Below are 14055 nucleotides of genomic sequence, written 5' to 3'. Positions count from 1 at the left end.
ATTTTTTATTACGCACGTTTACCCAGGACCCTTTGAGTCTCAACTCTTTCAACAGTTTACCAAGCATTTGCTGTTGGGGCCAAGTTGCTATGTACAATTCAAATTGAGTAATTTGCAGGTGATTTTCCAGCTTTGGGATTTTTGGCCAATACAAGTTATAGTGTACGCCCTTTTTACTGGTAGGAACCTCCTGGTTACACCAGCCCACAGGGGATTATTGTGTCCGTCCGTCATGCATCCAAAAATGGGGAGGGGTGAGGCTGGGTGGAGAGGGGAGGGTGGGGAGGGGCTGGGTGGGGAGGGTGGGGCTGGGTGGGGAGGGGCTGATCACCCCGTGGTGCCATTATATCAACGTTTAACCTACTCACGCCGGCTTGTGCCCACCCTCACAGTCGGGCATATTTGCGGAATACACCACGCCGCCGTTGACCCTGGCCATTGACCGAGCAACCCAACGTTCCTACCAGCTCCCTCCGCAGGAATGTGTTTATGTACGAGAGGAAACCGGAGAGACCGGTGAAAATTCATGCAGAACAGGGGAAGAACATAGTACTCCATATCGAAAGGCAGCTGAGCCAGAAATCGAACCTAGGTCCTTGCTGTTTGACACTATGCATTATCACTGTCATCCTGTTCATATATACGATGCATATTCATTTTTCACTCCTTTCCCCAAATTCAGGTACTGTCACAATTCAGGGTCACGATTTGAATCAAGGAACAATTTTTTTGTTGCCCCAATTTGTATCATCTCATTTGTATTTTGTCTCAAGTTCCTTGTTATACTGTTGCGATTGTTCCACATCGCGCATTCATTTCTTCGCAGGTTCTTACGCGCACAATCGATCCATAACCTTAACTGAAGAATCGTTACGTACTTATTGCGTATGCACCAGCGGCAATGCTGGCTGTGCCCACTCAGGGCGTAAGTCAACGGGGGACACGTCACGAGATGAGAACTTACATTCACAATTCCACAGACAGCAGTGCACCTCCCTGCATCAGAACACCTTCTGGAAGATGACACCACAATACATTCAGAGGCAATACACCTCACATGCTTCTGCTATAGGTGTTAATCACATGGAAAATTAGTTTTTAGGCCTTAGTGCTGGTATAAGGCAACGTGACCAAACCAAATGTAATCATGTTTTTTCTTTCGTGCAGTCTGCTGACAAGACTAAGACCATCAACTCAATTCACTTGAGAACGCGGTTGAACCCAGAGTTTCGGCGCTGCCGGTCCAGCACTCCGACTGGTGTTGGGACCCCTGAGTTACCCAGCCACCTTTGCGTTTCTGCACTTTGCTGCTTTTGCTGGCTTGCCCCGCATCGTCCATGGGCCACAGCTGAAATTGGTACCACCGAAGGTAGCAAAATCTGAGTAGCACCGGTGTAGTTACATGGCTAATAAGAGTGAATTCTTTGATAACCCCCACTCATTTCAAATGGTGATCATGTATAACACTGGTCAACAAAAGAAATTTTTTTTTTCTGGCCTGGACGTTTGCAGCTGTTTTAGACTAATTTCAGGGTGCTGATTCCAAATCTGATCTCAGATTTTCTCTATCACATCTCATTTTTATGCTATCGGCATACCCCATTTTCATTGATTTTACCCGAAATTAACTCTGTCACTTATGATTGCAAGTTGTTGCGAGACAGTGACTGCTTTAGTGTTAAAATATGGTGCTGTATTTTTAGATTAGTGTGTCTATAATATAATTTTATGTAGATATCCACAGTTATTTAATATTTTTCTTCTGCAGTTTTTATTGAAAATGCAATATTTGATATCTCAAAAACCTGATGTGATAGACAAAAACTGATGCCAGATTTGGAATCGGCACCCCAAAATTACCTTAAAACCGTTGGAATACCTTATGCCAGAAAAAGTGTGTTGACCAGTGTAATTCACTGCTTTTGGCCACATACAGAAATTGTAACCGCGAAAGTGATGCCACCTCAGGTAGTACCGACAGGTGAGATGCCCCACCGGCTGGGATCGTGGACTTGCGGCAGAGATACGTATGTCTTTCATCACAAGTGGACACTGCAACCTGGTGTTGTGTGAAGCTGCATGGAAACACGTGAATTATGGTTAAGGACATGGCTAGTCATCTTCTTGGTTCTTTCGGTAAAGTCACGTAGAATGGAAATAATAAAAATAAAACAATAAAATCATTCTCACGACGTTTCGGTCACAACGCAAGCAGCCGTCCTCAGGTGGAGAACAGGTCGGCTGCTTGCGTTGTGGCCGAAACGTCGTGAGAATTATTTTATGATGTTTTATTTTTATTATTTTATTATTTCCATTCTACGTGACTTTACCGAAAGAACCAAGAAGATGAATCCCTGCAGTCACGAAAGCTTTAAATCAAAATTTAACTGACATGGCCAGTATTTCAAGGAAAGTCTTCATCCGTGAGAGTGTTTGATGGGACCACACACCCTGCTGGTGATATCAAGTCAAAACCAGTACTAGAAAATGTTGGTCTGACAGGTCTTAGATGTTATTTTATTCTAGCTATAAAACAATGTCTTATTTTTTCATCCATGAGTTATTTGTACTGCATTGCAATGTGACCAGTGGTCTAAACCATGGTTTTCACAAGGAGTGCACTTACAATGGCTGGGCATTGCTTGATGTAAATATATATACATATTGCAAGGTTTTTACATATTGCAAATGTTCAGCCATACACCCTGATCCACTATAAAAAATGAATAGTTAAAACGTAAATTGTAAACTGTAGTCGTAGGAAAATTGACAGAAGATGAAAGTTATATTTTTTAATAGTTCATTGTTCTGAGCTTCACACAAAACTGTAAATATAATACTGCAACTTTAGGTCGTCCGTTTTGTAAAATTTGTTCACATTCAGACTGTGTTGTGACACCATTGATGAACATCAATCCGCTGGAGTTGAGGCAGGTAATCAAATCTTCACGTTATCACCACCTACAGCAACATCCTCTTCACACCTGGCCACCTATTTTGGTTGGCCTCTCAACAGACTGGATGCTTGAAGTGTTTTAAAATGCAGCTCGCAAAATGTCTGCAAGGACAGCTACCACCGTGTCGCAGAAACGACCTTCATATTTGCTCGCATGATGAGTCCCTGTAGTTTTATCCCATGATGATCTGCCACGAGAATAAGTATCCTTAGTAGGCCTCAAGTGGTCACGGGGCTGTTATGGGTCAGTTCTGGCCCTTGGGGCCTCTGGTTTCCCACAAAAGCCTTTGGCCAAATTCACCGAGGAGACAGCCTTGCCAGGCTCAGCCAAAAGGCACCACCGGCTCCTCCCATTTACCGTCGCCGTCGTGATTCCCGGCCAGCAGCTCCGCCAGGTACGCGCGGAGCTCCCGGGCCGCCCGCACCCTCCTCTCGCCGGGCCTCTCTCCGGCCCCGAGGCCGGGACGGCCCCTCGGGTCAGCGCAGCGTTCCACGAGCCGGACCAGGCGGCCGTTGGAGGCGACGGCGCGCGGGGCCGAGTGGAGGAGCCCGCCGCGGCGGCCACGCCAGAGCGAGCGCGGCGACAGCAGGCTGCGGCACACGGCGTAGAAGTTGTGGTCGTGGTGCGCGCGCGTGCATAGCGCGTCGCGCGAGAACGAGAGGCAGCCCTCGCAGGCGCCGTCCGGCGGGGACGAGTCCATGGCGACAAGGTTGGGGCCGCCGCCGGCGCCAACGTCGCCGTCGTCGCTGTCCTCGCTGCCGCTCTCGTACCACTTGTCCCAGCCGTCGGGTTTTTCTGCACACCGTGGACACGTGTGTGTGTGTGTGAGTTACTATGTGGGGAGCGGTGGTGTAGCGGTCAGCGCGCTGCACTACGAACCTGGCGACCCGGGTTCGATTCCCCCTCACGGCAAACACCAGTGACGATTATCTGAACCGGTCCTGGGACTCCCCTAGGTCGACTCAGCCTCAAATGAGTACCTGGTGCGGTGTGTAAACATCGCCGCTAGGGAAACAAAGGCGGTCGGGCGTGGTGCTGGACACCCACCCCCTCGTGTACCGTTCCAGCCTTCATAGGTGCTCGCTAACAGCACTTGCCCCTACAGTCTGTTAAGGCTATATGGGGGATCTTTGTTTGATCTTTGAGTTGAAATGCATAGCAGTCACATACTCTAAACGCATGTTTATGTGGAGGGAAAAATCCACGCGACCACGGGGAAAACATGCAAACTCTAAATATACGTCCATATACATCCATAATAATATACAGGCGTCAGGGTTGGGATCGAACCCATGATATCCTGTATACAAGGCGAGGTCGCCACCATGTTGCCCCTAGAGTTACATCGCATGCACAAACTTAGTAATGTATACAAGCCCTGCCCTCCACCTGTTACACATCTCCCACCATGTAGCCACCTCTAGAAATCTTGCGGCACCGAGCCCCCATCAGATCTCAACAACCAGGGCCCACGCCCTGCCCCTGTACCCCCGGCAAACGGTGCTCACCCTGCCGCAAGGCTCGCTTGTCCACCACGAGCACGTTCTCGGCGTCCACCAGCACGACGCGGCCGTCGCGCTCGCCCACTGCGAAGTTGTCCGGCGTGACGTCGAGGGGGTAGAGCGCGTAGTCCAGGTCGTTGTCGCTGAGCTGCGAGGCGAGGTCCAGGAGCTGCGCGGCCAGATCAGCACGGCGTCGCCACGGCGCGTCCCACAGCTCCCAGAGCGTGGGCCCCACCAGGGCCTCGACCACGAGACGGCCGCATGCGCCGTGGTATTTGGGGAAGGGCCAGCCCTCGTCCGCCGGGAAGCTCTGAGAGAGAGAGAGAGAGAATAAAAAAACGAGGAAAATCATGGATACGAGTGGATTCTGTATCGCTTTCCAAAATGCGTTCGTTCCTTGGAAATGCTTCATTTGGAGATAAAAACGGGAGCGCTTTCATCAGGCGCACAGGATGCACTTTGTCCGTAGTCCACAATGAGACAACGGGGATCGGACAGCGGCCCTGTCAGTAAGCCAGCGAGCAACCATTTGAAAATTCTAGATTTGAAGCTTTCGTGACTGCAAGGATTCATATTCTTAGGTTTTTTCGGTAAAGTCACGTAGGTAAAAATTTAAATTTAACGAAAAAACCTAAGAATATGAACCATTTGAAACATTTTTGCCAGTTTTCTATGGAATAAGTCCCTAATAGCAACACAGATTTATACTTAAGTTTAATTTATACTGGATCATCATTGTGAGTTATCGTAACCAGCCTTAGTTGGCAAGTGTAAAACAAAGTCGGGAAGGGTATTTAAATATGCAAATACAATCAAAATCAAATGTCTATGGTGATGGGGAGGGGATAGGGATGACCCCGATAACATAAAACATGCAAGATACAAAAGAATATTAAAAGATAGGAAAAGAGATTACAGATCACTTGAAGGGATCTCAGTCATTCTACCTTATTCCTAGGGTTATACATTTTCTCCGAGAGATTTGAATGGATTCTTCATCTCACGACACGACACATGGCATGTGTATATGCAGGGATGAACGACTTCCCATGCTCAGTGCGAGTTGCTGAAGGCATGGCTCACAGGCACGAGAGAATAACCATATTCTTAGGTTTTTTCAGTAAAGTCACGTAGGTAAAAAATAAAAATTAATAAAAGTAAAATCAAAAATATTTTTTTTTATTTTATTTTACTTTTATTAATTTTTATTTTAATTTTTTACCTACGTGACTTTACCGAAAAAACCTAAGAATATGAATCCTTGCAGTCACGAAAGCTTCAAATCTAGAGAATAACCAGTTCAATATATTTTGCTGCACTGGAGGGGAGGGATGGCCGGCGTGCGACGCCACTTGCCTGCAGCACGAGCGGCTCGGGGTTGAAGCGCAGCGTCAGCAGCAGCTCTGCCCGCTCGCCCTCGTGCAGGTGGCTCAGCAGCACGCTGCCCGAGTCGCGAGCCTCCGCGTAGCGACGCACCACGCGGTCCAGCAGGCGCTGGGAAGGGCAGTGCACCATGTCCGACCAGCCCGCCACCATCGCCGGCGTCAGCAGTCGCGGCACCACCGCCTGCTGCTGCTGCTGCTGTTGGTGAGGTGGACCTGCCTGTTGAACTTGTATTAAGTTCTGATTCAGCAGCTGCTGCTGTTCAAGTTGTGTCAGCTGCTCTATTTTATTCTGTACCGGGTTGTCAATTAGATTCTGCCCCGGCCGGTGTTGATCGTTGGGGCTCGAGTGCTGCACCTGCCGGGGACCCGAGTGGCTGCCGCCCCCCAGCATGGCCTGGCGGAAAGGCTCCCAGTGCAGCATGGCCAAAGCTGGGAGGCAAGGTGTCACTGCGCCACTGCCGCTGCTGCCCATCGCAGCATCCCGACAGATGTCGCGGTCCAAGGCCGCCAGCTCCGAGGCGCTGCCCAAGCGTTTCAGTACCACAGCCTTGCGGCCTTCTCGCGGGTCGTCATAGTGGCCAAAGTACACCTGGGGATTGGGGGCAACGATCACGTGGTTACCATCTGACGACTTTGCTTGGTCGTCATGAGCATCGTCATCAACCACGAACTGTCCACTGCTGGATTAAGGCCTCCTTCACGGTCTCACTAGACAACAATCCATCAAGATCCTGCACTTGAGCTGGATCAATGTTATCCAGGAGCACGTGTTGTCGCGATATAAGTTGCACAATACAATAGCGTACGATATCAAATTTCACGGTATTAAGATTATTACAATGTAAGTCTTGCGTAATTTAGTAATTGTACTTGACATTGTTAGTGTATTGTGGTTGTGCTTTTTTGTACTTCCGGTAAAAATGAACATTACTTACAAATTCTTAAATGCAGCTTGCTCAACACGAGTGTACCATATATCTTTTCATAATTTTAACTTTCAAATGTCTTCCTCTTTAGGTATTGTCTGTCTACTCAGAAGCGATGATGAAGAAAGTCCCTCCATGGCGGTCAGTCGTCTTCCAATTTCACGGCTTCATTCATTGCCAATCCTTTACAATAAATAACACGGATGTTGAGCACAGGCCCAGAGTCTCAAAACATAAAGCGACCGGTAATGAACTGCATTCCTAAGCTTGTAATGAGATTAGAATTAACTCCTTTCTTGAATTGAGCAAGGTTATTGTAAGAGCTTGGGGAAACAGACGACGGGAGGGAATACGCACATAGAGAAGTGTTGTGACCTGAAGTGTTTTGGTTGAACACAACGTGAATGAGACAACACAGTCAGACTAAGTCCTCAACACGGGCAGAGGAATCGATGAGAGAAGTCACGAAAATTGTTTACCATGTCAGTGGCGATAAAAGGGTGAACAAGGTTATACTGCCAACTAAATTTTTTTCCTTTATACACCACATGACGACGAAATGAAGTCACGAACCATCACAGAGTCCTCACTCCTGGTCCTAAAAAGTCCACCTAAAACCACCGGCCCGGCACGCTCCACACAAACCGACCTGCTTGACGTTGACAAAATCCAAGAAGCGCAGGCGGTGCCACGAGTCGAGCACGAGCTGCCCGGCCGAGAACTTGCGGCACCAGCTGACGCCGAAGCAGGCTGGGCAAGCGTCGGCGCCCACAAAGCGCCGCTCCTTCAAGGGGTTGCCCAGCAGCAGCGGCAGGGCCAGCGACGGAGGCAGCAGCGCCGGGGCGAGGGCCAACAGCGCCACGACCAGCAGCGCCAACGCCAGGCAGAGGCGCACGGCGCGCCGCTGCCGCTTGCCGGCTAGACGCGGGGACCAGCTCATGCCCGCCGACTTGCTGGTGTGTGTGTATGTGTACGTACGTCGGTCAGTCAACCCGTGGCACCTGGGTCTGCCCCGTGACCTCCTGCCGGCGGGCGTTCGACACTTCACGTGGCCTCAAGGTGCACATGGCCTGGCACAAGCGTCGTGGTGACGTCACCGCCACTTAATGGCGAATGGCGGTTGTTGTTGTTGTACGTCGTAGGTGTAGCTGCACGTACGTCGTGTGTTTTTCCAGCAGCAGCCCGCCGAGAGAAGTTGAACTGTGGGAACACGCAGAGGGAGAAGTGGCGTGTTATGTATATCAATGTTGAACTTCTTTTTCACACCGTACGCAGACGACCGTGCTAATCGGAGGTTCTGGGGAAGGACGACAAAATAAACACAAAAAGCAGTTCTAATGAAATGAGTTTTCAATGTAGATTTTTAAAAAATGTATGGCCATTAGCGGCTTCCTTATATCGGAAGACATAATTGTCAGCCATGATCAATCCACTGCTGGATGAAGGCCTCTACAAGGCATCGCCATGTCCAGCACGGTCCTGTGATGTATAGCAAGCTGGTGCACAGGAGCCAGATGTATGAGAGATGCAAATGCAAAGTGGTTAATTGCCACGACGAACTCCGCAGTTCTCACTCCACCACGAGTCAACCTCACTCCACCACGAGTCAACCTTACTCCACCACGAGTCAACCTCACTCCACCACGAGTCAACCTCACTCCACCACGAGTCAACCTCACCATGAGTCAACCTCACTCCACCACGAGTCAACCTCACCACGAGTCAACCTCACTCCACCACGAGTCAACCTCACTCCACCACGAGTCAACCTCACCATGAGTCAACCTCACTCCACCACGAGTCAACCTCACCACGAGTCAACCTCACTCCACCACGAGTCAACCTCACCACGAGTCAACCTCACTCCACCACGAGTCAACCTCACCACGAGTCAACCTCACTCCACCACGAGTCAACCTCACCATGAGTCAACCTCACTCCACCACGAGTCAACCTCACCACGAGTCAACCTCACTCCACCACGGGTCAACCTCACTCCACCACGAGTCAACCTCACTCCACCACGAGTCAACCTCACTCCACCACGAGTCAACCTCACCACGAGTCAACCTCACTCCACCACGAGTCAACCTCACTCCACCACGAGTCAACCTCACCACGAGTCAACCTCACTCCACCACGAGTCAACCTTACTCCACCACGAGTCAACCTCACCATGAGTCAACCTCACTCCACCACGAGTCAACCTCACTCCACCACGAGTCAACCTCACCACGAGTCAACCTCACTCCACCACGAGTCAACCTCACCACGAGTCAACCTCACTCCACCACGAGTCAACCTCACTCCACCACGAGTCAACCTCACTCCACCACGAGTCAACCTCACTCCACCACGAGTCAACCTCACCATGAGTCAACCTCACTCCACCACGAGTCAACCTCACTCCACCACGAGTCAACCTCACCACGAGTCAACCTCACTCCACCACGAGTCAACCTCACCATGAGTCAACCTCACTCCACCACGAGTCAACCTCAACTCCACCACACTCCACCTCATTCCACCACACTCCACCACGAATCAACCACACTCCACCGCACACCACCACGAGTCAAACACACTCCACCACACTCCACCTCGAATCGACCTCCCTCCACCACACTCCAGCACGAGTCAAGCTCACTCCACCTCGTGGCCACACTCCAGCACTGTCTCTATATTGCAAACAGCTGCCCATGCCATCTGCAACACGCGCGCGCACAAACCACCGCACAGCGTTTGTCGATGCGCTGGTGGATAAAAACATCCCACACGCGGTGCAGGTCGTGGGAGTTATTTGACCATACTTCACCACGCTGGTTGGTGCGGGCTGAAGTATGATGATGCGTCTGCACTGCCCACAAGAGTACGCAGCGAATACGGTTTAATGCGCTTTGCGCGTGTCTGAAGTCGTCTAGAGTTCGAGTACGCACACTCGGCCGAAGCCTCCCGTCTTTCCTAGAAGCCCTACCGGGAGAGAGGCGAGGTGACCCCGCCGGCTTCGCTTGACCGCGACGGTTCCCGCCTCCAGGTCTTGGCAGATATTTAAAAATGTTTTTTGTAACAGGAATAAAAACGAGCACTCTGGCGTGCAACTTAAAACACACAAAGACTGTTTCGACACGCGGGATTCGTTCGTGAAACGACGCTTAGCGACAAAAAAGGCGATTTTTTTCATAGAAATTCTTAACCGCGCAGTGCAGCTGAGGAGGCCGTGGAACCGGTTCCACCGTTACATTCAATGGGAACCGGATCCCGGGTAGCGGAGTTCGCTGAGGAACCGGTTACGATGCTCGGAGATTCCCGCCCCCCGCCCCCCAGCCCCCCAGCCCCCCGCCCTCAGCCCCCCGCCCTCAGCCCCCCGCCCCCCGCCCCCCAGCCCCCCGCCCCCGCCCTCAGCCCCCCGCCCTCAGCCCCCCGCCCCCCGCCCTCAGCCCCCCGCCCTCAGCCCCCCGCCCCCCGCCCTCAGCCCCCCGCCCTCAGCCCCCCGCCCCCCGCCCTCAGCCCCCCGCCCTCAGCCCCCCGCCCTCAGCCCCCCGCCCCCCGCCCTCAGCCCCCCGCCCCCCGCCCTCAGCCCCCCGCCCTCAGCCCCCCGCCCCCCAGCCCCCCGCCCCCGCCCTCAGCCCCCCGCCCTCAGCCCCCCGCCCCCCAGCCCCCCGCCCTCAGCCCCCCGCCCTCAGCCCCCCGCCCCCCGCCCCCCAGCCCCCCGCCCCCGCCCTCAGCCCCCCGCCCTCAGCCCCCCGCCCCCCGCCCTCAGCCCCCCGCCCCCCGCCCTCAGCCCCCCGCCCTCAGCCCCCCGCCCCCCGCCCCCCAGCCCCCCGCCCCCCGCCCTCAGCCCCCGCCCCCCGCCCTCAGCCCCCCGCCCTCAGCCCCCCGCCCCCCAGCCCCCCGCCCCCGCCCTCAGCCCCCCGCCCTCAGCCCCCCGCCCCCCAGCCCCCCGCCCTCAGCCCCCCGCCCTCAGCCCCCCGCCCTCAGCCCCCCGCCCCCCAGCCCCCCGCCCCCCAGCCCCCTGCCCTCAGCCCCCGCCCCCCGCCCTCAGCCCCCCGCCCTCAGCCCCCCGCCCTCAGCCCCCCGCCTTGAGACCCGGCAAAGCTTTCCTGGCTAAACAAGTTTATGTAACGCATTTGACGTGAGACCCCTGCAGCCACTAGAGGTCGCTATACCACCAAGCACAAATCAGAAAACCACCACATTTGTTGTTAAGCACGCATCTGTTTTATAACGGAACAGAAAGCCATGAAGAGGATGACAAGGGTCAGAGGGTTTGACTTGGTCACTTTCACTTTTACACGGTGGGGCCCCACGATAAAACTGGAAATGTTAAGGCAGTTGATGAATTAACTTTTGGTTGCCACCTCTGACAATAAAATCGGGACACATCTTGGGCGATCTACATGTAAATGCATCGTCTTGAGTTGGTGGTTTAATATTACCGTACCGACTGTGGAGGTTTGCGGTTCAAACACTGGCAGGAGGCCCTGATTGACACTGTGGGTGTATTAACCACGCAGTGGATGTGAGACATACCGTGACATGATTTGAAGAAGACTCCGCTGCTATGTGCTGGCGTTATGATCCCAAAATTTAAACAACAACCACCAATCAAGAACATTACTCGCAAATTACTTAACTGGGAAATACAGAAATTGTTGCCCCTTAATGCAAATAAAGCTTGGCAGGACCCTCCTGAAAATTATTGAGACTCAGTGGGGCTTGAGTCATAGCAACCATGCAAGAATTGGGACTATTCCTGTGCCAGGAAGATTTACATAATTCCCAGGACACCTTCCTCGACGAATGGTCCTGTGACCACCAGGACAGGTGAAAACTCTAACAATGAACGGTTTGAACTGACATATTAACGATTGCCCAGAAGTAGACATGAGAGAATTTCCACTTTTTTCAGAGCGACGCTCACGTACCCCGAAAAAATAATTGGGGGGAAATTATCGAGAAAACATTGGCCTTTCGCAGCCTCTGTGCGTCTCCCGCCAAGCTCAATATACTCGCGAAATATTTTAGCACTCTGGTCTGTCAGCTATGGAGCCATGGCTATTATAAAATCCAATACGCTATGCAGAAGACAGAAACGGAGCATTCGGAATCGGTGGGTTGTCTATAAATGGATCGCCCTGGGTTGCAACCACTTGTATTTTTTATCATAGTTCCTGAGCTCAGGCCCAAAACGCTAAGTGGCCAGTAACAAACAGCACTATCGAAGGTGTAATAAATACCACAAAAAATGTAATGGCAATTGCCCTACGGTTCGCTACCTGCATAGGAATGTGTCATTTCCACCACTGGCTCAGTATGTCCAATATGGATGAGCAAGAGATTAGTGAGTGGGTTGCTGTCACAACTAAAAAAATATGAAAGTGATGAAAAGAAATGCCCGCGAGCAAATATATAGTAGTCTGGTGGAATTGATTGGACAGGAAGACAGATTACGGACACGCGGCCTTCATGCCATGGTGTTTAGTAGGAGTGGCACAGCGCTTTGTTAATCCACTGCTGGATGAAGGTCTCCCATCACTGTGCAGGTCACGGGTTATTTGATCAAATTATACCACGCCAGTCAATGCGGGTTGGTGGTGAAGGCAGCGAGCATAGACGCGGGACCATAGAATTACAGCGCAATAATGTATTTTTCTGTACTGTCCTCTGTTACCCAATAAATAGCTCCCGCCGCCTATAACGCCTGTTATGCATGGCGGTCGCCTATCATAATTGCTGAATAGTGACTCTCACCGCGTATACACCAGGCGTGGGGACCTACCTGCCTTGCTGGTGGCCCAATAGAACTTCCAAACAACTTGTGTGGCTCACACATGAGCGTGGTCTGAAGTCACTTCTGTCAGCGCTCTTGTAATCTGCTGACCCGCCCATACTGGACCTCTGTGAAAAAGAGCTTCACGGCTCATCGGATTCCTCCAGCCTTCATGAAGACTCTGATTCAGTGCAAGAGGGCCCTTGCAGTGGCAGTAGTGACTGAGCTCGCTACAGCGACAAACACAGTGCTGATTCCAGGTGGAAATAATACTCATGTTATTGGCTCCAAAAGTCAGGAACCGGCAATTGTTTACAGTGGAATTGTGGTCATGCATCCACTGATTGGCACGCGTGAACGAACAAGCATCATGGTGGCATTAGTCACTACCTTAATTGATCACTTCAAAATGGTAAAACTTACAATTATTGATCTAGACGTTTCTATACATTGCAGAAAACCGGTAACCCGGTTTTGACCGTTTTTTTCACGCTATCAGTAACGCAAAAACATATTTTAGTAACCCCACTCTAGTACCCAATTCGTGTGGCTAAGATCCTTAAAGTAAAGGATAAATATGGGGAGCGAGATATTCACTCCCTCGGCTGGTATGCAGGAGGTCGTTGGTTCGATCTCGATCCTAACGCATGGATATTTGGAGTGTGCGTGCTCTCCCCGTGTTCTAATGGATTTTTCTCCGGGTCCTCCGGGTTTTCCCTCCACATGGACATGCGTTTAGAGTATTTAATTCCTATGCATTTCCACATAAGCCGCTTTGTTGAGCTATCATTTGTGGCCAGGTCACTTCTGAAAAAGAGCTGCATGGGGTATATCGCTCAGTGGGCTTTACCTGGTAAAAATAAAAAATAAAATAGTCAAACTATATTTATACTGTGAGCCAAAATCGAAGTAGTGGTAGGCGTCACGTGGCCGAGGGCTCTATGAAGTGATGTCACCGGCTATAGGTTCCCCACTCCTGGCTTGAACGTGCTCACGTATGTCGCGCGGAGTGTCACCTTTTTAGGAAGTGATGGCTCGTTTCGGGTCAGGGTGTGTCCTCTAAGCGTCACCTGTTACCGCATTGCTGAAGAGGGCCGCAGCGCAGATCTGTGTACAGAAAAGCCCTCGGGCGACAACCAATAACCAAAGGAGCAAAACAGAACCAAAAGCGTCAACAAGAGCATCTCGTTTGCATCGATGCAACCAAACCGAAACATCGCAGCATAAAAAAATACGTGCAAAACAGTGGCAAGGCGAATTCCATTCGGTGACACTGTATTTTTCAATCGGAGAAATGGCAATCACCGTGAGTTTTTTTTAAATGCCTTTTGAGTGCTAGGTACAAAAACAATCCCAGAGACTGTGGGTTTGGTCTAAGCTTCCCCCCCGGTTTCTGTGCGAAGGCCAAATAAAAAGGACGTCTTGCTCAAATGAGCATCGAAGTGGTACCCATCTCCCGATTACAGCCCCTCAGCCAGCGGTAGAAATTCTACGTTCCTATTGCCGGGGCGAGTT

General features: G+C 51.4%; 1 protein-coding gene across 2 annotated transcripts; it reads right to left on the bottom strand.

The window, feature by feature from the left end:
* Nucleotides 1-6: 6 nt before the first annotated feature.
* Nucleotides 7-10018, bottom strand: LOC144946999 (divergent protein kinase domain 2A-like). Of its 2 annotated transcripts, XM_078876099.1 has the most exons (6): nucleotides 9745-10018; nucleotides 7420-7970; nucleotides 5816-6433; nucleotides 4466-4769; nucleotides 3315-3752; nucleotides 7-2075 (listed from the first exon to the last, which is right to left on the bottom strand). In XM_078876099.1, the coding sequence occupies exons 2-6, from the start codon at nucleotides 7708-7710 to the stop codon at nucleotides 1798-1800; spliced, it is 1929 nt and encodes a 642-aa protein (XP_078732225.1). In that variant the 5' UTR covers nucleotides 7711-7970; nucleotides 9745-10018; the 3' UTR covers nucleotides 7-1797. The 2 variants fall into 2 exon arrangements, with proteins under 2 accessions (XP_078732225.1, XP_078732226.1); XM_078876100.1 differs by lacking the exon at nucleotides 7-2075 and having other exon boundaries at nucleotides 2690-3752.
* Between the last annotated feature and the right edge of the window lie 4037 nt (nucleotides 10019-14055).

This window comes from Lampetra fluviatilis, chromosome 43 (genome assembly GCF_964198595.1).
Source record: "Lampetra fluviatilis chromosome 43, kcLamFluv1.1, whole genome shotgun sequence".
Taxonomy (NCBI): domain Eukaryota; kingdom Metazoa; phylum Chordata; class Hyperoartia; order Petromyzontiformes; family Petromyzontidae; genus Lampetra; species Lampetra fluviatilis.
The sequence above is the reverse complement of the archived record's forward strand: the minus strand, read 5'-3'. Positions and strand labels throughout refer to the sequence as shown.

Bases quoted from the DNA above. Each gene is read 5' to 3' on its own strand.
- LOC144946999 (XM_078876099.1), bottom strand. From the start codon at position 7,710: ATGAGCTGGTCCCCGCGTCTAGCCGGCAAGCGGCAGCGGCGCGCCGTG. The intron at 6,434-7,419 runs GTCGGTTTGTGT...CCCAATCCCCAG, and splicing joins ATTTTGTCAACGTCAAGCAG to GTGTACTTTGGCCACTATGA. The intron at 4,770-5,815 runs GCAAGTGGCGTC...TCTCTCTCTCAG, and splicing joins CCGAGCCGCTCGTGCTGCAG to AGCTTCCCGGCGGACGAGGG.